Consider the following 23,584-nt stretch of genomic DNA (forward strand, 5'->3'; position numbering starts at 1 on the left):
TCACAGCGGAGGGGGCTTCCTGCCCATGTGGGGAGTGGAAGCATTCTCTGGAATACTTTCCCTGGGCCTGTAAAGTGGCTTTTTGGATTGGAAAATCACAGTCTACTTTGCACATATCCTGAAGATGCTCTCCACCCCTCCAAACATAGAACCCGGAATGTGCTTCCCCTGGGCCACCTTTCCTTCCTTTCCTGTGCCGACCTTCACTTCTGGGAGCCGGAAGGCACACTGCAGAGCCAAAAAAAAAAAAAAAAAAAGGCTGTGGGACAGAGGGCTGGGGATGCCACCACAAGGCGGCCAGCTGCACCAGAGGCCACTATGGGACATTCTGGAGCAGAGCTCAGGAATCCCATGGTGTCCCTGACCCCTTCAGCAGCTGGCAGGAGCTGGCCAGACACTGGGCCCATTTCCTGAGCCCCTGCCCAGACTGGAATCTACTGGGACTTAAAAGCACTCTCTCTGGGCTCATTGGAGGCAGGCAGAGGCCTTTTATTTTTCTCTCTCTACCCCAGACCCCGGTGTGCAGTAAAACCACCAGTAACTGCTCTGCAAATGATCAAATTATTATGTTTATTTGAAGTGAGATGATGGAAAAGCTGGCCGGGCTGATTTTGGACCGAGTGGCCCATCATGATACCTGAACAAGCAGTTGTGAGGGTGGGCCTGGCATACCCCTGGAGCATCTGCTCCAGGCCTGTCCTATGGCTGTGCCCAGCTCAAGCTCTGGAACACTCTCTCTGAGGAGCAGGGCCTGGAGCTGGGCTTGCAAAGCCAGAGCTACCACCAGAAGAAGGGCTGGGCTGGAGCAGGACCAGGAGAGGGGACCCGACAGTCCAAGGGACAGGGTGCTCGCAGCTTTCAGGCGCAGCCAGAACCTGCCGGCAGACCCCAGGCCACCCACGAGGCCGCAGGGCAGGCCTCACCAGGAATGACATCCGGTGTCTGAGGTGACCTTTTATTCCCCTAGATAATAATGCGTGCCATCTTTTTAAATGAGAAGTTTTCTAAGGCAAAGACTAAGCATCTACATCTTACAAAAAAACCAAAAAAGGAAAAGAAGGGATCCTATGACAAAAAGTACTTCCTTCTTCCAGAAGGAATTCTGAGTCTCAAATAAAGAGAAGATCTTCTTTTAATATTGTTTTTCTTTCTGTATAAGAGAAGCAGACATTATTATTCATGACTATCAATCAATTTGCATATGTAATTATAATTGCAATGCAATACATATGGATATAATTTATATGGACAAGATCCACTTTAACCTAAGTGTTTCCACTAATTCTACTAATAGGTTTTTAAATAAGTTTACTATCCTGTGTTCCCACACAGAGTTTTGCTTGCTTTCAGAAGCATTTGTTTACAAACAGCACTGGCTTTCCTTTCAATTCAGAGAAAACGCCCTGTCCAAGTGACACAGTGACATCATCATCATTCATCAGTCAAACCACCTGTCCTTTTGAGGCATTTCTCTATGTCATTTACAGCAGTTCACCATAGACAAAAATGTTTTATCTGAAAAAAGACAATAGAACAGGAAGCTGAAAAAGACACTTTTACAATAAAAACATTCTAAAAAAAGTGATTTTTGTCTGATTACATTTGGAATTGGAATTTGCTTCTATCCAGACCAGTTACCAGTCCTCAGTCCATAAAACCAGCACTTCCAGATGAAGGTTCCAGGCATCACAGTGCACAAGAAATATCAGACTTTAAAGTGCTCTGAAAATGAATTGACTCAAAGAAATAATACGGACTATATTAACTGCTGAATTCTACTGGTGACAGAATGAGTTGAGGCTACTATAATTTAGAATAACCTTAAAAACAGATACATTTTAAAGTGTTCCAAAAGAAAAATACTGTACTTGAAGGTATTCTCGCAGTGCTGAAGGCTCACACTAGTGTATTTCCAGAGGTGACAGTTTTAATAGTCATATTGGAGACGCTTAGTGACCTGTGAGCCATGGTTGCTCCCCTAAGCTAAACCGCAGTAAACCTAAGCTCCTCTAGAAGTAATATCTATTTACATGTGAAGATTTCAAATTCTCAGGTATACATGAGTGCATTGTGAGATGATTAGGCCCAGACCTGTGAAGACACAAACAGATAGATTTTAGACCTTTGTAGTTAACAACTTATAAAACTTGAGCTTAAAGAGATAAAATTAGTCTATTCACACACATGCATGGGCATACACACACACACACACACACACACACACACACACCCCATCCAAAATAGGGTGCTCCTGTGCCTTAGAAGGATAACACTGTACTCCTAGCAACGCAAAGGTGCTTCTTTGGACCCGATCCCCTCCTCCCTTAGTTAATTGTTTGTGGGGCATCTGCAGCCTCCTTACTAGGGTCTGGTTACTCTTACAGATTGACAACCAAAACCATTTGAACCCATACAGCTCACCGTATACATTAACAGGACTTTACTCAACAGATTGACAACCAAAACCATTTGAACCCATACAGCTCACCGTATACATTAACAGGACTTTACTCAACAGATTGACAACCAAAACCATTTGAACCCATACAGCTCACCGTATACATTAACAGGACTTTACTCAACAGATCGACATCCAAAACCATTTGAACCCATACAGCTCACCGTACACATTAACAGGACTTTACTCATTTAGGACACTCTTACCCAGGAAGATGAACTCACAGATAACTTTTTTATTTGCTTCAGGAATTTTGCAAAAATCCTAACACTAGACTACTCAACTTACCCTCTTTAGAAAATACACCCACGTCTCAGGACAATATAGAGCATCAAATGAGTACTTACTTTTAAAGGGTTCATTCGAAACCCTCCCCCACCCATGTCCAGCAATCCTAAAACTATTATATCACAAAGTTGTCCAATCCTAATTAAGTGGCCCCCAACAAAGACCTGCTTTAAACCAGACCAAAAAAACCTCGTGCATGCCTTTGTCCTCCTCTTCTGAGATGCCACTACACCTCTACCAATTCTTGATGTTCCACACTGAGGTAAGCAATCAATTTAGCTTTGCTCTATGAATGGGCATCTTTTTTTTTTTTTTTTGAGACAGAGTCTTGCTCTGTTGCCCAGGCTGGAGTGCAGTGGGATGATCTCGGCTAACTGCAACCTCTGCCTCCTGGGTTCAAGCGATTCTCCTGCCTCAGCCTCCCGAGTAGCTGGGACTACAGGTGCCTGCCACCACGCCTGGCTGATTTTTGTATTTTTAGTAGAGACGGGGTTTCACCATGTTGCCCAGGCTGGTCTGGAACTCCTGACCTCAAGTGATCTGCCCACCTCAGCCTCCCAAAGTGCTACAATTACAGGTGTGAGCCACCACGCCCGGCTTAAACAGGCTATTTTGGTAGTATTTTGGGGGAGCCAACACTCAACAAGGTTATGGAGCTATCTTTGAGAATTTAATGAAAGCCATGAGGACAAAATGCATACACCCCAAATTTGGCATATATAATTTCAGGGGCTTCACTTCCAAAATTAAGCTATAGGAAAACTAAAAAAAAAAAAAAAAAAAAAAAAAAGGAAGATAAAAGTAATAATTTCAGGGGCTTCACAGCCTCTTGGATCTGTGACCCTTGTCATCACACGGTTAATAATTGTAGTAAGAACCCTATACTATAGGAGAAAAGACTGGTTATCTGTGGTTTGCCAAAGGCTAGAATCACAAGAATCAGACTTTTAGGGTCAAAAGGAACTTTCTGGAGGATGAAGCCTAACTATTCCCTCACCTACAGGCTGATACGCAGTTGTCGAATCTGTACGAAAATACCTGCATTGATGGGGCACTCGCTACCTCTCCAGGCAACTAGTTCCTCCTGTGGCTGTGGGCAGAGCGGAAACGAGAGCTCCGCGAGGCTGACCAGGCCCACCTGAGCTTACTCTGAAAGCCTTCCCTCTGCTTCAGAAGGCCCGTCACCCCTCCCCTCTCCTCTCACACACAGGAAAAGAGAAAACCACCTCTCTTACTCTGAGGGTATGATCCCATGATCCTGAGCAGAAAGCAGTCCCATCGGGGGAAACCCGTAGAGTGCTAACGCGGTTTTCATGGCCAAACAGGATGGAGACCCGGGACCCTTTGAGAACATCCCAGACGTTGATAGTGTAATCATTGTATCCAGCAAACAGCAGGCGACCTTGAAGCAGGGTGAGATGATAGCTGTTAAGCCAGTTCCTTGCTTCCTGTTTCTCATTACATGACTGTCACTCACTCACTCATTCAGTAAGCAGTGATTCAGGCCCACTGAGTCCTAGGCACTGTACTTTGCCTTGAGGATTTAAAGGGGAGAAAGCACAGTCACGGCCCCTGGTGGAGGATGTGGGGCCGAGAGGAACAGATCACTGTAGCATCCCATGGTAACAGCCATAATGCAAGTGCTTTACACACGTAAAGTGCTATGGGACCAGAGAGGAAGGGGGATCAAGGGGGGCACTGCAGACACAAATAAATTATTTCTAGTCATTTGCTAGTTAACAACTTGTAAAACTTGTTTAAAGAGAGAAAGTTAAAGTGACATTTGAGCTGGCTCTTGAGGGTTGAATAGGAGTCAGTCATGCAGAGAAGGCAGGGAAAAGATGTTCCAGGCAGTAGCAGGAACTTCATGTGCAGATAGTCTAGGGATGTGTCTGGGGAAATCGAGTGGTCCAGGTAGCCAGCCTGTTACCTCTGCTTTAACTTTCCATTTTGCTTTCTTTCTTTGACATGATCTTTCTGGAGCTATGCTTTTTCACTAGCAACTTCCCACAAAGGAGCCATGAGCTTCACGGCACTGAGAAGGGACTCATTTTATTTTTTCCCTTTGAGTCGGAGTCTCGCTCTGCTGCCTAGGGTGGAGTGCAGTGGCACAATCTCAGCTCACTGCAAGCTCCATTTCCCAGGTTCAAGTGATTCTCCTGCCTCAGCCTCCCAAGTAGCTGGGATTACAGGCATTCACCACCATGCCCAACCAAGTTTTGTATTTTTAGTAGAGACAAGGTTGCACCGTGTTGGCCAGGCTGGTTTCGAACTCCTGACCTCAAGTGATCGCCTGCCTTGGCCTCCCAACGTGCTGGGATTATAGGCGTGAGTCACAGTGCCTGGTCAAGAAGGGACTCTTGCTTAACCTCCACCTTAGAGAAAAGTTCCCTTTGGGGCATGAAGAGAAACAAAGACTGGGGAGAAAAATGCCTGAGAGCATTGCAGAAGTGAATTTCTGACACTTCATTGCCTTGAAGGACAGCATTAGGTGAGTACACAGCCTTCATCTCCCCCTGGAGTGAATGGGGCTAGGGGAAGTTGCCTGGAGCAGGGCAAAGCGGGAGGTCAGAAGCTCAGAGGAGGAAAACTGGTGCAAATGTGGATGATTTTGCATACTGGTCCACAGGAAGCTCGGTTAATGAAAAGGAACTGAGTGATGGTGGAGCGCTAGTTTCATTCCGGTCCTGTCTTACAGTCCCGGGAAAAGTTTCTGAAATAAAATCTTACCACTGAGGGAGAAGTCCACGCTGGATGCTCCAAATATGATACTCTCTTTGGAATAGATGGCGACCTCCCTGTCTGCCCGCAGGTCATAGAGGCGACACTGGGGGGCAAATAAATAAAGCAGCACTTACTTCTGGCTTCAGTTGGGTGATGTGATGACCACAGAGCTACGGGTAGGTGCTAGTGACTTGTGCAGTTTAAAGGATGAAGGAAAAACTTCTTAGTTTTTCCTACTGTTATTTCATCCTTTAGTCCCGACTCCTATTAATTTCTATTAGTCAGTAAAGAGTCCCGATTCCTATTAATCTCTATGAGTCAGTAAAGAAATGACAAATATAGCAAATTTCTTCAGGTATAAAAACAAAAGGAAGCCCCATTTTTTTTTTTTCTGATAAAGGGCACATGTTGATTGTAGAAAATTTTGAAATATTCAGAAATGTATACAGAAGGAAATGAGGGTCACCCTAAATCCTAGAGGTATTTACTAATTTTGAGCTGTTTCCTTCAGTCCTATTTCTATTTTATGTGTGTATCTGAATGGGCTGGATGTTTCACTATTGCTTCTATTAACATTAGGTTATACCTACTTTCTCATATCATTAAAAGAAAACTTCAAAAAACGTTATATATATGGTTACTGAATATATCAGAATCTATTTAGCCAAATCCTGTTGTTTCGGTTGTGTTTAATTTTTCTCTTTTATAAATATTATGACTATTCTTACATAAAAATCTTTACATGTGTTTCTGGTATTTTCCTTAGACGAGGTAAGAAATAGAATCCTTAGAAGAGTTATCAGGAAATAGCATGACCAGATCAGAAGTAGAGATGTTTTATTTTCTATTTTATTTTATTTTGAAATGGAGTTTCGCTTGTCACCCAGGCTGGAGTGCAATGGCGCAATCTTGGCTCACTGCAACCTCTGCCTCCCCGGGTTCAAATGATTCTCCTGCCTCAGCCTCCAGAGTAGTAGGGATTACAGGTGCCCGCCACCTCGCCTGGCTAATTTTTGTATTTTTAGTCTCATTTAGTAGAGATGGGGTTTCACCACATTGGCCAGGCTGGTCTTGAACTCCTGACCTCAGGTGATCCACCTATCTTGGCCTCCCACAGTGCTGGGATTACAGGCATGAGCCACCATGCCTGGCCAAGTAGAGATGTTTTCAAGCTCTTGATTCGTATCTGCCCTCTAGCAGGGTGATGCCAACTATCCTGACCCCAGGCTTGTTCCAGGCTCCCCACCAACCCAACCTCTGAGCATTTCTTTGCTAATCCAAGTGGCAAAATGGGCATCTGACCACTGAAAACTTAAAACATACATTTCTTTGATTATGGGTGACTTTGAAAACATTTTCAGGTGTTTACTTGCCATTTTGGATTTACTGCTTTGTAAATGACCTGCATTTTACCCTCTTCTTTAATTGGAGTGTTCGTTTTATTGCTTATGTAACCCTATTCATATCTACAGGATTTCAACTTGGCCTGTACTGTATGTGGCAAGAAGTTTCCATGATGTATTCCCTTATGTTGTTATATAGCTTTGACATACAGAAGTTTTACATTTTCATTATTTCAAAACTCTCAATCTATTCTTTTGTAATTTCTTTAGCAGAAAATTAGAATGAAAACCATTATTTCATAAGGTATTTTATATTTTGAGGGCAACAAGAAAATATTTTTTCTCTTGAAAATAATTTGGCAATCAGTATCAAAAGCCTTAAAACTGGGTCTATTTATGGCTCAGCAAGTTATGTCTGAGAATGCTAAGGAAATGATAAGCAAGGTACAAAAACACTAATAGCAATGTTTTTAACAGAAAAAAAAAACCTTGATAAGAGCCAAAAATTCAAGACGAATGTCACGTTCATAACATGGAATACAACTCAATCATTAAGAAAATATAATGGAGAGAAATATTTATCGGCCTGGGAAAATGTTCACATTTTGTTAAGTGAAAATGCCAAATTACAAAGCATTTTGTTTGTCAAAAAGAAAAAAGTCAGAAAGGAATTCATCCAACTATGATTTTTCTTGGGTAAGGAGATCAAGGTAATTTAATATTCCCCCAAATTTTCTTCATTGAGTACTCATTACTTCTATAACCAGAAAAATAGTTATTTTCTAAAAATAAGTTAGCAGATCCCTCTATTGAATAGGAAAAGCTCTCAATAACTTAGAAACATACCGTAGCATCATCTGACCCTGAAGCAAAGGCATCTCCACTGGGGTAGTACCTGCAGAGAGAAAGTACTTTATCCAGGGTGGTGATTCCCGACCCTGGATGCCCATCAGAACCATGCTAGGCCCTTGGAATCAGAATCTCTACTTCTAGGGACTTAAGGAATATTTGCAGTAGAAGACAGAAGAGGAAGCTCATACGTCAGGCCCACTGACTTCTAGTTTTCTTCCCTGTTAGTGGGGGACAATGACGCTGGCCTTGTAGAGTGAGATAATGTGTGTTGATATCAGGCACAGAACACAGAGCAGACCCCCTGTAAATATAGTTTCCCTCAATCACATATCTAATTCCTAAGACTTGGCCCAGAGCTCAGGGATAAGAAAGGGGTTATGAGCACAGACACGGAATCAGATGCACAAAGCCACATGGGATGTCTGCACTGACCATTTACTACCTGCGATACTTTTGGCAAATGACTTCCTCTTGCCCAGCCTCAGTTTCCTCATCTGAAAAGTGAGAGTAATAATGCATATTTTCTGCTGTGAAGTTTACATAAGACAGTCCATGCAAAGAATCCGGCATGGTGCCAATTAAAACACATTCCATGAATGATGATTATTACTGCTATAGTCATTCTCTTCTCAATGATTAGTGAGAAATATGGGTCCTAAATTATAATCCAGAGGCAGAATGAGAGCAAATGTCTTTAAACCCCTCCGCTCTGCCTCACCCGGCTGTGTTCCCCACACCTTCCATTGTTTCTTTTTTTGTTTTTTTTGAGACTGAGTCTCACTCTCTCACCCAGGCTGGAGTACAATGGCCTGAACTCGGCTCACTACAAACCTCCACCTCCCAGGTTCAAGCGATTCTCATGTCGCAGCCTCCCAAGTAGCTGGGATTACAGGCACATGCCTCTATGCCTGGCTAATTTTTGTATTTTTAGTAGAGATGGGGTTTCACCATGTTGGTCAGGCTGGTCTCGAACTCCTGACCTCAAGTGATCCACCCTCCTAGGCCTCCCAAAGTGTTGGGATTACAGGTGTGAGCTACCACACCAGGCTTGTTTCTTCTTTCTTGTGCCAGTGACTTACCCTATAGCTCCACAAAAGCCAGAGGAGGAGCAGCCCTTTAAAACAGCTAAAGTTATTCCTCCTACCCGCGGGAGGGGAGAGTCAAAACATTTGGCAAATGAGAGGGAAGCTTGACTTTGTGTGACTAACTTACACTGGCCTGAAAGATGGGGATGGAGAAGAGAAAAGCTGGATGAGAAATGTTAACCATTTTCAGCTCTGCCCCAGTCAGTCCATCACGGTGTGGGCACATTATGTTTTTGAAAGCATTATGAATTCATGGAGTATCTGACGCATCCATATTCCAATGTCAAAATGATTTCTAGACTAAATACCATTTGGGGCCACATGGGCTATGATTTCCTTCTGCTGGTGGGAAGTTCAGGGACCAAGTGTATTATCTTCCAGGTAATACGTAGATTATCTGGAAGAGACTTTTTGTGCCCCCAGTGTCCCCTCTCTCTCTCCTATAGCTATGGTTAAATAAAAGCAGGATTTTTTTGAATGGCACCAAACCCAGGGGGTGCTACTGGAATTCAGTGGCTGGGCCACACGGATGGTAAATGTCTTACATGGAACATTCCCTTACAATGAAATGTCCTTCCCAAAATGCTAATAGTGAACCCCACTGAAAAACACCGGTTTGTTTTGTTTTTCCTGGGCACACGGCAGAATGAAAACTGTTTCTAGTCTTCCTGTAGCCAGATGTGGCCATATGATCATGTTCTGGCTCATGGGATGCAGACAGAAGCGATAAGTGCAACTCTCCTCTACCAGCCAGCTGGAAAGAAGGCATGGTGGTAGGCCAGTGGGGGCAGGAGAGGGAGCACCATCCTAGGGAGTGGGTTGCGAAGACAGAATGAGCTGTCATAGCAGCTCAGATTTTAAGGTGAGAAAAAACTTCCATCTGGTTTAAGTCACTGTTATTTGGGCTTCTCTCATACAAGCCCATGTCCTAACTAATCCAGTGTACTACAAAGGGCATGCTAAGAGAACAATGACAATGCTCAGTATAACCTCAGCCTTGGGTAGACATGGTAGCCAGTGTTTGCCCTGGAAGAAAATCAAAAGGTACCCTGAACATGGCCCACTGAATCCGTCCCTGTAGCATCCGTAAGATGAGTCTCAGCATCAATTTACACCGTTCCATAAACTAACTTAATTGAAACTGCATTCACTCTATATAGAAAAATGGCCATTTAAATTTTTAAGTTATAGTGTTCTCTATCAATAATTGGGTTTATGTCTCCATTTATCAACATCATCTTTTATTTCTCCCATTAAGAATTCATAAATAGTTTAAAAAGTTTGGTTACTTCAAATACTTTAAAAAGCAAGATTTTCTCTCTCTCTCTCTCTCTGACTTCCTCAGTGCAGGAGGAGATCGATGAGTAAATTGGCCATGCAGTGTGGTCCCCCTCACACAGGAGGGCACCTAAGTCAGCCCTGGAAACCAGGGGGGCTTCCTGTACAGAGGGAAGCTTAAGTTGAAAACTGATGGTCAAAGGAGGTTAGAGGCAGAGGGCTCAGGGGAGATGAAACAGCTCAGGTGAGACAGTGTGCATTTTATTTTTTTATTATTATTATTTTGGAGAAAGAGTCTCACTCTATCGACCAGGCTGGAGTGCAGTGGCGTGATCTCGGCTCACTGCAACTTCTGCCTCCTGAGTTCAAGCGATTCTCGTGCCTTAGCCTCCCAAGTAGCTGGTATTACAGCCATGTGCCACCATGTTTGGCTAATTTTTGTATTTTTAGTAGAGACAGGGTTTTACCATGTTGGCCAGGCTAGTCTCCAACTCCTGACCTCAAGTGATCTGCCCACCTTGGCCTCCCAAAATGCTGAGATTACAGGCATAAGCCACAGCGCCCAGCTGAGTGTGTGCATTTTAAAGCTGTACATTGGCCCTCCATAGCCATGGGTTCTACACTCATGGATAAAATCAACTGCAGATTAAAAATATTCTAAAAAAGAAAAGGATTGTTGCATCTGTACTGAACCTTTTTTCTTGTCATCATTCTCCAAACAATACAGTCTAACAACTATTTACATTGCATATACATTTATTAGATATTATAAGTAATTGAGAGATGATTTAAAGTACATGGGAGGATGTGCATAGGCTATATGCAAATACTATACCACTTTAATTTTATTATTTATTTATTTTTATAACTTCAGCATACCCTGAGAAAATACTACATAGTTTTATGTAGGATTTTGGTATCTGAGGGAGTCCTGGAACCAATCTCCCACAGATACCAAGGAATGACTATACTTTATTAATACATAGGGGCTTATTTTTGTGGCTTTATCTTCTATCTTGCATTTTACTAACTTCATTTACTATCTGTAGTGATTTTCAGATTGATTTCTTTTGATTTTCTAGGTAATTACTGCATATTTACAATAAGTGAGAGTCCTTTTGCTTTTTTCCTTATCCCACATTTGAGGGCAAGGAGTACTAAAGTACGTACGTATTGTTTTTTGTTCTTGTTTTTAAGAGAAACAATTCTCGTGTTTTCCCACTAAGTATAATGAAGATTCTTGGGAGTTCTGAGTATAATGAAAATACTTTATAAACTGTCTCAACAGTACCATCTTCCATACATGGCAAGTCCTGACCTCTCTCTTAGGATCTAATTCATGGATCCTGCTACTTACTTGACATCTTGAATGTTTAATAGGCATCTCAAACCTAACCAGCCCCAAAGAGAGCTCCCCAATCCATATGCAAAACCCACCTCTTCCCCCTATCCTTCCAGTCTTCCCTGTCTTAGCACATGGACTGCTGCTTACTGCCCTCGATAAAAGACGTGGGTTCCCTAAGCTCAGGGTTCTTCTAGAGTGCATCCCTTGCATCTGCCAGTGTCATTTGGCCCTTTTCATGTCTCCCTGTGGAACTGGGGCTCAAATACCAGCACAAACAAGCTGATATCCTGGCTATTGCCATTACTATCAGTAATAAACTGTCTTTCATCTCTGACCCAGGAGTCTCGTGTCTTCTACCAGCATCCATGAGCTATGGCAGCCCAACTTGTTAACATGTAGGTAGACAAAATCTCAGACATTTCGTAATTCTTGACATTTCTGTCTCCACCATGTCTTCCTTAGTTCCAGTCACCATCGTTTCTTTGTTGAACTCACACAACCACCTCTAACTGGTCGTCATTTTTCCATTCTTGTTCCCTACAATGTCTTCTCCATATAGCCAGTGATCTGTTTGGTTTGTTTGGGTTTTTTCTTTTTGAGACATGGTCTCACTCTGTTGCCTGGGCTGGAGTGCAGTGGCACCATCTCGACTCACTGTAGCCTCAATCTCCTGGGTTCAATCGATCCTCCCACCTTAGCCTCCTCCGCACATCACCATGCCCAGCTAAATTTTTGTATTTTTTTTTTTGGTAGAGACAGGGTTGCACCATGTTGCCTAGGCTGGTCTCAAACTCCTGGGCTCAAGCAATCTGCCCGCCTCGGCTTCCCAACAGAGAGATCTTTTATGATCAGGTTAGCCACCCCTACCCCTCCCAACTCAAAACTCTCCAGTGACCACCTGGCCTTTTTTTAGGTCCCTTAACCTCTCATCTCTGTGCTTTTCCCCCAGCTCTTTGCGTGCCTGGCTCTTTCATCATCCTGGCCTCAATGTAAATGTCACCTTCTCAGTAAGGCTGTCTTTGACCTCTAAGAAATGACCCATCCCATCTCCCTATTTTACTTTTACCATAATAGTTATCAGTATCTGAAATTGTATATTTGTGTTTGGTCTAGTTTGTCTCCTGTAAGAGAGTAGAGACCTTGTCTATCTTGTTCACTAGTCTATTCCCAGTTTCTAGAATAATATCTAGCATATAAATACTCAGTAAATATTTATTGAATGAATGGATGAAAAATGCTGATTCAACCTAGGGAGGATATTAATTGCTCCTAATGCAATTAAATTAAAATTCTCCATGAGTTCTGAAGCACTGTTCAGTTCCACCACAATCAGCCTTTCTTCCTGGGGAGGCCTCTCTCAGCCAAGTAAACTGATCTGGAGGCGGTTCCTTGGCTAAGGATTACCCAAGCCAGGCAATGCCGGCAGAACAGAGAGGTGGCATGAACATTCTACTCACTGACCGGACACTGTTGATGTCAGATTCATGTGTTTCAAAGGCCTGCACGCACTGACCGGAGCGCATGTCCCACACCATGGCTTTCTTGTCACATCCCTACAAATGCAAAATTACCCAGAGTTATGGCCACTTCAAGGAATGTCTATAGACAAGGCACGAGTCCCAGTTATATAACAGAGACCATTTATTTCCTATTAGCAAATGGTTGACAACACACTTTTCTGAGACTAGCTTTACCTGAGGGCAGTCTCCTCAGTCAGAAAGCCCTTAGCAGCCTAGAACTAGGTCTTGGGATGGGAGGCAGGAGGCAAGGCACTCAGTTTCCTCTTTTAGCTTGTTTTCTTCTTTTGAGCATTTCTGAATGGAGGCAAACCCTTCTTACCCTCCCCCGGGCATCTCCCTTCCCTTCGTTTTCCCTCTTTTCTCTCTTCTCTTTATACTTGCCTCCCTAAGCCCAGAGGGCAAGGCAGGCAGGCAGTGGTGCGTGGTGGGCCCTCGCTAGCTGTGACATTAATGGGTTGGCAGTGCCCAAATGGAGCAGCTGAGAGTCCCAGCTTTGTTTCGGTGTATGGAGCAGCCCTCAGCAAAGCTGGAGAGCCAGGCGCCCCGGGCCATCTGCACCCTCAGCAGCATGCCGGGCTGGGAATCCGCAAACCAGAGGCCCATCAGGGTGCTGCCATTGACGCGCCGGGTGGCTTAGGCAGGTCACCTCCCCGGACGTCTGCCTCAACACCTGTAAAGTCAATGCTGTCTTCAGGTTGCTAACATGACCCAGAGGGTCACAGACGTGAGGGTTTTCCCATTATACTGTCAAGGCTCTGGGAGCAGCTTGATAAGTTCCTGCAGAGTGGTCACGTTATCAAGCTCAAGAAGTAGAATGTGGACTCTCAATAGTCAAATAGCTTAAATGGTCAAACAGCTTAAACAGTCAAAAAGTAACAGCTTAAAATTGGTGTCCAAGTTATTGGTTTCAACTTGGAGCAGAGGGAGGTGTGTAATGAAGCACCATCACACATCTGAGGAAGGCCCGTGGCCCAAGTGTCTTTACTGAAAATGTGGGCAAAGAAACCAGAAAGGCCTTCACGTCTTTAGAGGACAAGAAATTGGATGCAGTTTAGTGCTCTGGATGAGACAATATGATCTCCAGTAATAGCAGTAATTTTTAAAAAACACAGTAGAGTCGAGGAGAGAGAAACACAGGGATACCAAGGCACAGGGGTGAGACATCTACACATGGCCGAATACCCAGGAAGAAAATCAGGGGCCCTGCTGACTACAGCTCATACAGCCCTTGCCTGGCTCCTAGGATCGATGTGTGGGCAGCCTGGAGCAAAGGTCCCTTAGGTGTCCCAGCTGCAGAAGTCACCTGACAGTGTGTGCGTCACTGTCCTGTCTCACCACTGCCTCCTGACGGAGGTGAGACAGGACCCGTGGGAAGGTCAGCTGGCCCAGCTCTCTGTCCCTATTCTCAGGCTGTCCACAGAAAGACTCGCCCCTCCCCTTTGCATACACACTGCAAACTCTTTCATCTACTGCTTGCCCCATCCCGGGGAGGGAAGTGCAAACACCACTGTGCACTATGCCCAACTGATAGAGGACGCAAATTCCAGTCAGGCAGCAAAGCCCCGACCCAGGCGCCCTGATTGCTAGTCTAGCACTTCTCTGAGTCTCTGTGGCCCTGTGTGCCAACTCTGAGCTTTCAAAGCCTCTGTTTCTTGCACCCTGTGATGGGAGGGAGGATGGTGGCTGGTAGGGGTGGGGTGGGAGAGTGCCCCACAGGCCCCAAGGCCCTGGCGGCATCACAGCGTTGCCTCAGCTCAGTAGCCATCTGACCTGCCACGCCCTTGTGCGCGTCTCTGATGCTCTCAGATGCTAAGTCTCTGCTATTTATTTGAGGAATGACATTTTAAAATGTGGCAGATATACACCTTGAGTTGCAGCACTCATACAGGACAACATTCCAGATTACTCTGTAGACTGCTAACATCAGTGGCAGAACAGAAGGAGGCCCTCACAGCTCAGCCCTGTAGCTGCCCACCAAGCCCCCAAGAGGGGCCTGGAGCCAGTGCAGTCACTGCAGGAGCTGGGGGTTTAGTGGGGAGTTGAGGACAATTCCTGCAGTCCCTTCTAGGGAAGTGCCTAGGCTAATCCCATGAATGGACAAGAACTGCCACCATAAGCCTCCTTAGTGGACACAGGAGCCCTAGGGAGTTTCCGTTGGGTCTTTACCCCAGACACGAAGGTGTTTCCAGTTTCTGAGGGGGCCAGGTCCAAGCAGAGGACGTCAGCCCCATGTCCGTGGAAGCTCTGCAGTAGCTGCCCGCTCTCCACGTCCCACAGGGCACACGTGCCATCGCCGCTCGCTGTCAGGATCTGCCCGCAGAAAAGGACAGGAAGTGGGTGGCTGTGGTTATTGCTTCTGCCAGGTGCAGTCAATCAGAGGCTTAACGTTCTGCAGGAAAAAGCAGACTCTACACACACACACACACACACACACACACACACACACAGACACACACACACACGCAGACACACACACACGCGCGCAACACACACATGCAGACACACACACACATGCGCGCACACACACATGCGTGCACACACACACACACACGCAAACACACACACGCAGACACACACACGCAGACACACACACGCAGACACACCTGCTGTATCTGGGTTCATGCACAGAAATCTCTCTCCTATACAAAGAAGGAAAAAGTACATTTCCTGCACTCTCACGGTCCTTGAGTTGTGTGTTTATGTGCCTGCCTCCCTGCAGAGCTGAAATCCTGGCGGCCTCATGGTGGTACCTACAGGGCTCTACACACGCCTGGCTCGTAGGAAGTGTTCCGTTAGTCTCTGCTGCACGTTTGAAACCTTTGATGCCTCCCACTGCTGTGCGGGCCAGACACTTAAAGTTCTTCTTGGATACTGATGCACATCACTGGGCTGCTTGCTAATACAGAGTCTGGGGTGGGGCTGAGAGTCTACACTTCTCACAGGCTCCCAGGGAACACTGAGGCTGGTCACAGGACACACTGGGAGCAGCAGGGGTCTAGGCAGCATCTTGTTGGACACATTCTCTGTTGTTGCTTTTCCCAAGCACAGTGCTGTTCAGAGGCTTCCCAGGACCACTGACGAGAGCAAGAGGATATTCATGCATACACAGGTTCAAGAAACATTTGCTGTGTGCTGACAGTGTCTGCCAGGCACTTTGCTAATGCATGAGGGTTTGCAGAAAGATTGTGTCTCAGTTTCTGTTCTCCCAGAATTCAGTTTAATAGGATTGCCAGTAAGAATGAAACTAACATAATTCCCCATCCCTGTGTTAAACAATTCTGGGACCAGGCCAACTTTCCTGTTACTATGTTAAACCAGACTGAGACCGAGTAAAAATAACTTCACTGCTTGCTGCAGAAAATACCTGCTCCTGGGAGAAAAGACTGTGAATCCATTAGACAACTTAACAAGATTAACAGCTTGCTCATCCAGACTCACTTCAAGACTGTTCCCTTGCTGGGCTCACCAATCCAAAGCTAAAATGGCTTTGCAAGACCCACCTTCAAATCACCAAGCCTGGACCCTGAAATCCTCTAAGTACCCTTCCCTAATTCCTCCATTTTCAGACCCTACTAAGATTCTGCCAGTGCAGGTTCTCCCTTACTGCAGGAGGTCAGATAACCTTAGCTTTGCTTGGTTGCAAGTATTTCTGATGTTCGCTTGGGGAGTTGACATCACCAGTGGACAAGGATCGAAGACAACAGCATGGGTGTCTCACCACTGCCTCCTGACGGAGGTGAGACAGGACCCATGGGAAGGCCAGCTGGCCCAGCTCTCTGTCCTTATTCTCAGGCTGTCCACAGAAAGACTTGCACCTCCCCTTTGCATACACACTGCAAACTCTTTCATCTACTGCTTGTCCCATCCTGGGGGGGGAAGTGCAAACACCACTGTGCACTATGCCCAACTGATAGAGGATGCAACTTCCAGTCAGGCAGCAAAGCCCCGACCCAGGCGCCCTGACTGCTAGTCTAGTGCTTCTCTGAGTCTCTGTGGCCCTGTAGTTACTGGGATCCAGTGACTGGATCCAGGTGTGCACACAGGAGGGTCCCAAATCCAGTGTGGTGATATCTGAGTTGGTCTTCAAGGAAGAGTGAGAGCTGGCCAGGTGAAGGAAGGGAAGGGGAGAGAGAAACTCCAGGGGGGCCTATGTCTGCACTAAATGAAAGGTGAGTCCGTTCACAGGTGGGGACTCAGCCTGAAGCCAAGAGGGCACTCTGGAAGCTTCTGGGCAGGAGAATGAGAAGAGCAAACGTATATTTTAGGAAACTCTGGCGGAGGCCCAAAGAGCCTCTAGATAGCTTACGAGTACAAAGGTCAGCCATAGAGTAAAGGCACACGGGGGTGCCGGGGGAAAGACACGGGGGCGGGGCTGAAGTTTTACTTTTTGTCACTGCCAGTGTGTGTGAGGCCTGGGCTCTGGCTGAGCAAACCTTCCTGGGGTTGGGAGAAACGCAGTGAGGACTCAGTTCAGGGCCCTCATAGGCCCAGCTGGCGGCATCACAGAGCCCTGAGCCAGCTGGGTACTGACAGCAACGGAGGGGACCTGCAAGGGAGAAGCTCTGGATAGCAGAGCCTCCCTACTCCCTGCCTTCTGGCTGCTCCACAGGGCCTGGGTGGGGTGATAAGACTGGAGGAAGTGGCTCTTGCAGCGTAAGTGTCCGCAAGATAGTCCTTTGTGGGTGATGACTGATGGCTGAGGAAAGAAAAGAGGAATCAGGCCTTATGTGCCGCTAGCACACAGTGCACCCACCGACCACACCACACCTTCAATTTCCAGCTGCTGATAGGGTCTCTCCTCCTCACCCTTTGCCCCCTTTGCCTTTTTCTTCCCCTCTCTCTTATATGTTAGGCCTTGCACATAAAGAATCTCATTTTTCCCCCAGCACTTTGGGAGGCCAAGGTGGACGGATCACCCAAGGTCAGGAGTTCAAGACCAGCCTGGCCAACATGGTAAAACTCCATCTCTACTAAAAATACAAAAATTAGCCAGTTGTGGTGGCTCATGCCTGTTGTCCCAGCTATTCGGAAGGCTGAGGCACGAGAATTGCTTGAAGCTGGGGGGCAGAGGTTGCAGTGAGCTGAGATTACGCCACTGCACTCCAGCCTGGGCAACAGAGTAAGACTCGGTCTCAAAAAAAAAAAAAAAAAAAAAAAACTCATTTTTTTTTTTTCTTTTTCTGCAGGGAAGGAACAAATTACAAGGAGGGGAATCTGCTCCCACCCTAGCATTGAACCCACTGGCTGTCCACAGGACCCCCTCCAGCCTCGACTTCCCTCAGGAGGCCTGCATACATCCAATAAGATGACTTAAGCTGGCAAAGTAGCTTATGGACACACAAAACCTGAACCGAGGCTGAATTTGGGTATTAATATTTTGTTAGACGCTTGAATTCCCTTAGTCTCTCCTGGCCCACAACCACTAGTGGTTGTTCCAACTCACCGTTTTCCTAACACTTGCAATAACTTACAGTTTATTTTGAGATACCAGGTCCAAACAATTTTCTTTAAGCAACGACCCAGTCTTGCTCTTTAATTTAGGAAATTTTCATACCATACTGTTTGGTTAAAAAAATGAATAGTTTTTAAAAGTTAAAAGTAGATTTCTAATACTTTTCAATTTTGTGTTTGTGATCTTCATTATAAGTAAAAATAAATTTTAAAGACCATTTATTCACATAAATGCATTAAACAGAACCCTTAACTCATTGTCACTCATTTGTTCTGGAATGCAGAGAATTTGTAGGTTTAATACCATAGTCTCATACCAGCCACTTGAGTTTCTCTTTTATCATCCTAGATCCCAGGGATTGAAGAAAGCTGGAGGTTCATGAGTTCAGTAGTACTCAAACTAGGCTGTGTATCAGAATCACCCATGAAGCTTTGTGTTAATAATAATAAAATTGGCTGGGTGTGATGGCTTACGCCTATAATCCCAGCACTTTGGGAGACCAAGGCGAATGGATCGCTTGAGCTCTGGAGTTCAAGACCAGCCTGGGCAACACAGTGAGACCCCATCTCTACAAAGAGTACAAAAATTAGCCAGGCATGGTGGCGCGTGCTTGCAGACCCACTACAGGCCCACCAGCTACTTGGGAGGCTGAGGCAGAAGAATCACTTGAGCCTGGGTAGTGGAGGCTTCAGTGAGCCCAGACTGTGCCACAGCACTCCAGCCTGGGTACTAGAGAGAGACCTTGACTCAAAAAACAAACAAACAAACAAATAAATAATAACAGTTAACACTTACTAATATTTACCAGGGACTATACTATTTATATGAATCATCTCGTTTAAGTCTCAGAAAACCTTATGCAGGACAGATTTAATACTTTACTATCCTCATGTGCAGGTAAGAAAAATGAAGCATGCAGAAATTCAAATGCTGTCTAGGATCACTAGCTAGAACATGGTGGAGCCAGGATCTAATCTTACTGTCTGTCTCCGGAGCCACCCTTTACCTGCTCTGCCTCCCAGGCCACGTCCCCGCTGAGGTAGCCAGCTGAGACTTCCCTCTATCTCTGGCTAAGCTACTTGTTGGAAAAGAAAGCACCTTTTAACCTAGAGGTGCCCCCTTTCATCCCCAACCCTGCCCTGTGGCAACACAGAGTGAGGCTGATGGGTCTCCACAGAGGGGCTTCAGATGCCTGATGGTTGCGGTAGCCCCCTGAGCCTGCCTTCATCCAGCTTAAATGTCCTCTGTTGCTTTGGTTTGCCTCAGGCCCAAAGACATCTGGTTTTGGCCACTGCAGCCAGCCAGTGGCCACAGTGCCCCCTGCTGAACAAGTCTGCAAGATTCCTGGTTAGGCTCAAATATTAGGTGTAAACAACAGGTGCACAATGGCGATATTGCAAGTCCCAACATCCCTCCTGTCAGCAACTGAACAACTACCCAGCCACCTGACCTCCCTGCTTCTAACCTCCCCATCCCCCCGACATCAATCACTGAAGCCAGAGTAAACTACGGAAGGCTGTAATCTAACTCAGACACCCTCCTCTTCCAAACAAACCCAAATCTGACTCACCCCTTAAGGGCTCCTGCCACCTACAGGGTCCAGCCCAGGCACTCAGGGAGCCCTGGGATCTGGCCCCACCCACATCTCAGCTGCCTGCCTCCCACTGTGCTCCCTCACACGCTGTGGCTGCCTGGAGTGGCAGCGGTCCTTCTTCACTGACAGCAGCAAGTCTGTGACCAACCCCTCCTGCTCGGAGCTCCCCAGTTCCGCCACTGTCCAACCATTACTGGTTTTCATGAAGGTCCCTGAGGGCCAAGACTGAGCTTTTGGCCCCAGAGCCATGTGGTATCTGGCAATGTGGGTAGTAGGTACTGAGAAGGTTTGCTGAATAAGTGTGAATAAATAAATGATGCGGTGCTTTCACCACTTGCTAAATAAAACTTAGTCAAACTGTTAAAGGTTGTGTTGTTTTCACTGTAGTGTATTCAAAGTAGAGCAAAGATTTAATATGGTGAAGCATTTTCTTTTTGCGTTGGTTAAAACAGGACTGTAAAGTGAGATGCATGTAGTGCCCAGCTCTGAAGCCCGACAGCTCAGTGAAGCTTTACACACGTTAGCACGCAGACCAGGGCACAGTAACTGCCTCTACCCCAGGGGGTTCTCTGCTCCACTCCCACCCTCGCCAAGTCAGTCAGAGGAGGATTTTCAATATGCCATGTAGTTTATCTCAACTCTATCAACCATCACTAGCCCCAACTTTCTCACGTTATTAAAAGTCATAATAATAACTGATGAGAAACAATGGGAGCTTCCCCTTAGAGCAAACTACTGGAGCACACCCATCTTGTTCACAGAGATGCCAAAAGCTTCCTCTCCTCTCTGCTCCTCTTTAGTGCTCCTTGGCAGGTCAACCTGACACCGGGGGCCGCTTACTTACCTGCATGTCAGAGTTGGTGAAGCTGCAGGCCGACAGGTAGTTGGTGTGCATAGCAACAGACTTCTTTTTGGCAGCCATGTTTTCATTTTTGTCAAACGTCAAGGGATACACAGAACACTTATTATCCAAACCACTAGGATGGAAAGAAAGAAGTACCAAAGGTTAATGCAGAGTAACAGAATATGTGTCTACTTTCCCAATCACATAAACTTTTCAACATATTCTCTTTAGCAGTATCATATATTGTAACCTTTCCTCCAACTTTTAAAGTTTTTTTTTTTTTTTTTAAATAGAGACAGGGTCTCGCTATGTTGCCCAGGTTGGTCTTGAACTCTTGGTCTCAAGCAATCCTCCCTTGGCCTCCCAAAGTGCTAGGATTACAAGTGTGAGCCACTGCGCCCGGCCAGTTTGAAGATTTTCAAACCTACTGTAAAACTGAAAAAAAAAAAAAAAAAAAAGAATAGTATACTGAATACCCAGATCCCTTCCCTTAGATTCAGATGTAACATTTTGTCATATCTGCAGGGGCAAATTCTGAACCATTTGACTGCAAACTGCAGATACGACATTTTCCTTCTGAACACTTCCATTTGCAAATTTACATCTCCTAAAAATAAGAACAGTCTCCTATCTACCACATCCTTATCACATTTGAGAAAATCAACAAAACCTCCGTAACATCATTTAATAAGCCAGCCATATTCAATCTTCCCCTATTGTCGCTAGGATCCAGGGCCCAACCAAGGCTCACATATTGCATTCAGTTGTTACGCCTTTTTAAGATCTTTTAATCTAGAACAGACTCTACCTACTGTTTGTTGTTCATGACAGGAAATCTTAAGATTGGCTGTGTATAGAATGTCACATATGGTAGATTTGTCAGATGGTTTCTTAATGGTTAGATTCAAGTACTGTAGAACATTCTGGCAATAAGAGTATCAAGGTGCTACTGTGTACTTCTTTCTTATTGCTTCATGTCAGAAGGCTTGTAATGTCTCTTCCAAGATTGGTAAAGCCAACTTTGATTACTTGGTTAAGGTGGACCACTAGATATCTCCAGGGTAAAGGTAATTTGTTCATAATCAGTGATAATCTGTGGTGTGATATTTTTGAGACCATAAAAATATCCTTCCCTCAACCACTTTCATACAGGAACTTTATGAATCAAACCTTGCTTGAATCAAATATTACTTTAGGGGTGCAAAAGGGTGATTTATTTGGATAATGTCTTCCATATTTATTAGCTGGTGTTTTTCTGTAATGAAGAATCCTCCTTCCCACTATCACTGTACAGTCATAAATTTTTCTTCTTAATTGTATCATGATCCATTATTATCATTACTACATTTGATGCTCAAATTACCCCAAATTTGGGGCCTCTTCAAGCCAGCTCCTGTTTTGTTTTGTTTTGTTTTATATATGACGCCTATTGGTCCTTGAATGTTCCTTTACTTTCTAGAACAAGAAAATATCCTAGCCTCACTTTATTCTTTTCCCCCCAAAGACCTAACCCCAGCCTTACCCTAAGGTGCTCTGCTTTCTTTTTGTAGGGAACAATATTTAAGATGGGGTCACTGTTTTCTGACGCACTGGGAAAGCCAAGGGTCCCTTCTGCTTTCCCAGCTTCCTGGGAGATGCACAGGTGTATCCTTGGGTAGTTTCTTATCAGTAATTAGCTTTGGCAAACTTGTTTATAGAATGTGCAGGGGAGGCTGGGCGTGGTGGCTCACGCCAGTAATCCTAGCACTTTGGGAGGCCAAGGTAGACAGATCACCTGAGGTGAGGAGTTCAAGACCACCCTGGCCAACATGGAGAAACCCTGACTCTACTAAAAATACAAAAATTAGCTGGGCGAGGTGGCACACACCTGTAATCCTAGCTACTTGGAAGGCTGAGGCAGGAGAATTGCTTGAACCTGGGAGGCAGAGGTTGCAGTGAATTGAGAACACACCACCGCACTCCAGCCTGGGCAACAGAGTGAGACTCTTTGTCTTTAAAAAAAAAAAAAAAAAAAAAAAATGTGCAGAGAATGATTTGCACTTAGGCTATGGTAAGGGACAAGCATGCTGTGGACTATGGTCCTCCCTGACCCCTGAGCTGGGATATGTCCTCCCCATCCTGAGTAATTTCTGTTGAGATACTTATTACTTAGGGTTATTTGCATTGGTACGAGAAGCAGGAAGGTTTTGCAGGGTGATGCATCCAGTGTTGAATCTCTGCTTTAGTACCCAACTAATGTTGTGATCTTGGTTACGTATTCATCTTCGAAATCCATGATGACACCTGGCCCAGTGCCTTGCACACAGGAGCTCGTAGTAAGTATACAATACCTAAATGAAAGCTTCTTGGGGATACAGCTCTTAAATGAGAAATACTTGTATATATAATCAATTGACACATTTTTTGGGGAAAGGGGATTGTGCCAATACCATTTGGGTTTTAGCTTTCAAGTTTGGAAACAACTGAGCGAGAGACCCAGGAGCCAGGTAAATTAAGATAAAAAATAACCCCATTATTACCTACGATGACATTTAGAGAAGGTGGCATCAGTGCAGGTCTATGTGATAATACAGTTGCAGGGATGTCATACAGTCATGTTTGGGAAATGTTATGTCAGACTTGCCACTAGAAACTCAAATGAATCACAGCCGCTCTTAGCAGTTTTGGGAAAGGTCTGGGAAGGGGAGATGGTACTTCTACCTGCGATAAGGAGTATTAGTTTCATCTTTGACGCTCTCTCATCCACTAGACCCCCATATTTTAAAAAATGCCTTCATAAGTGTTCATACCTTGAACTTCCT

At 45.1% G+C, this 23,584-nt stretch overlaps 1 protein-coding gene across 1 annotated transcript in view; it reads right to left on the bottom strand.

The window, feature by feature from the left end:
• Window positions 1-549: 549 nt before the first annotated feature.
• The window catches only part of GNB5 (G protein subunit beta 5), a 56,305-nt gene continuing 33,270 nt past the window's right edge, over window positions 550-23,584 (bottom strand). Inside the window, exons 5-11 of the mRNA XM_050797941.1 lie at window positions 20,784-20,916; window positions 15,060-15,203; window positions 12,835-12,926; window positions 7,660-7,708; window positions 5,477-5,573; window positions 3,982-4,148; window positions 550-2,091 (exon numbers count right to left, since the gene is read on the bottom strand). Coding sequence (XP_050653898.1) covers window positions 2,080-2,091; window positions 3,982-4,148; window positions 5,477-5,573; window positions 7,660-7,708; window positions 12,835-12,926; window positions 15,060-15,203; window positions 20,784-20,916 — 694 coding nt within the window. The 3' untranslated portion in view covers window positions 550-2,079. The remainder of the gene's footprint in view (window positions 2,092-3,981; window positions 4,149-5,476; window positions 5,574-7,659; window positions 7,709-12,834; window positions 12,927-15,059; window positions 15,204-20,783; window positions 20,917-23,584) is intronic.

The sequence above is a fragment of the Macaca thibetana genome, chromosome 7, assembly GCF_024542745.1.
Source record: "Macaca thibetana thibetana isolate TM-01 chromosome 7, ASM2454274v1, whole genome shotgun sequence".
Lineage (NCBI taxonomy): Eukaryota > Metazoa > Chordata > Mammalia > Primates > Cercopithecidae > Macaca > Macaca thibetana.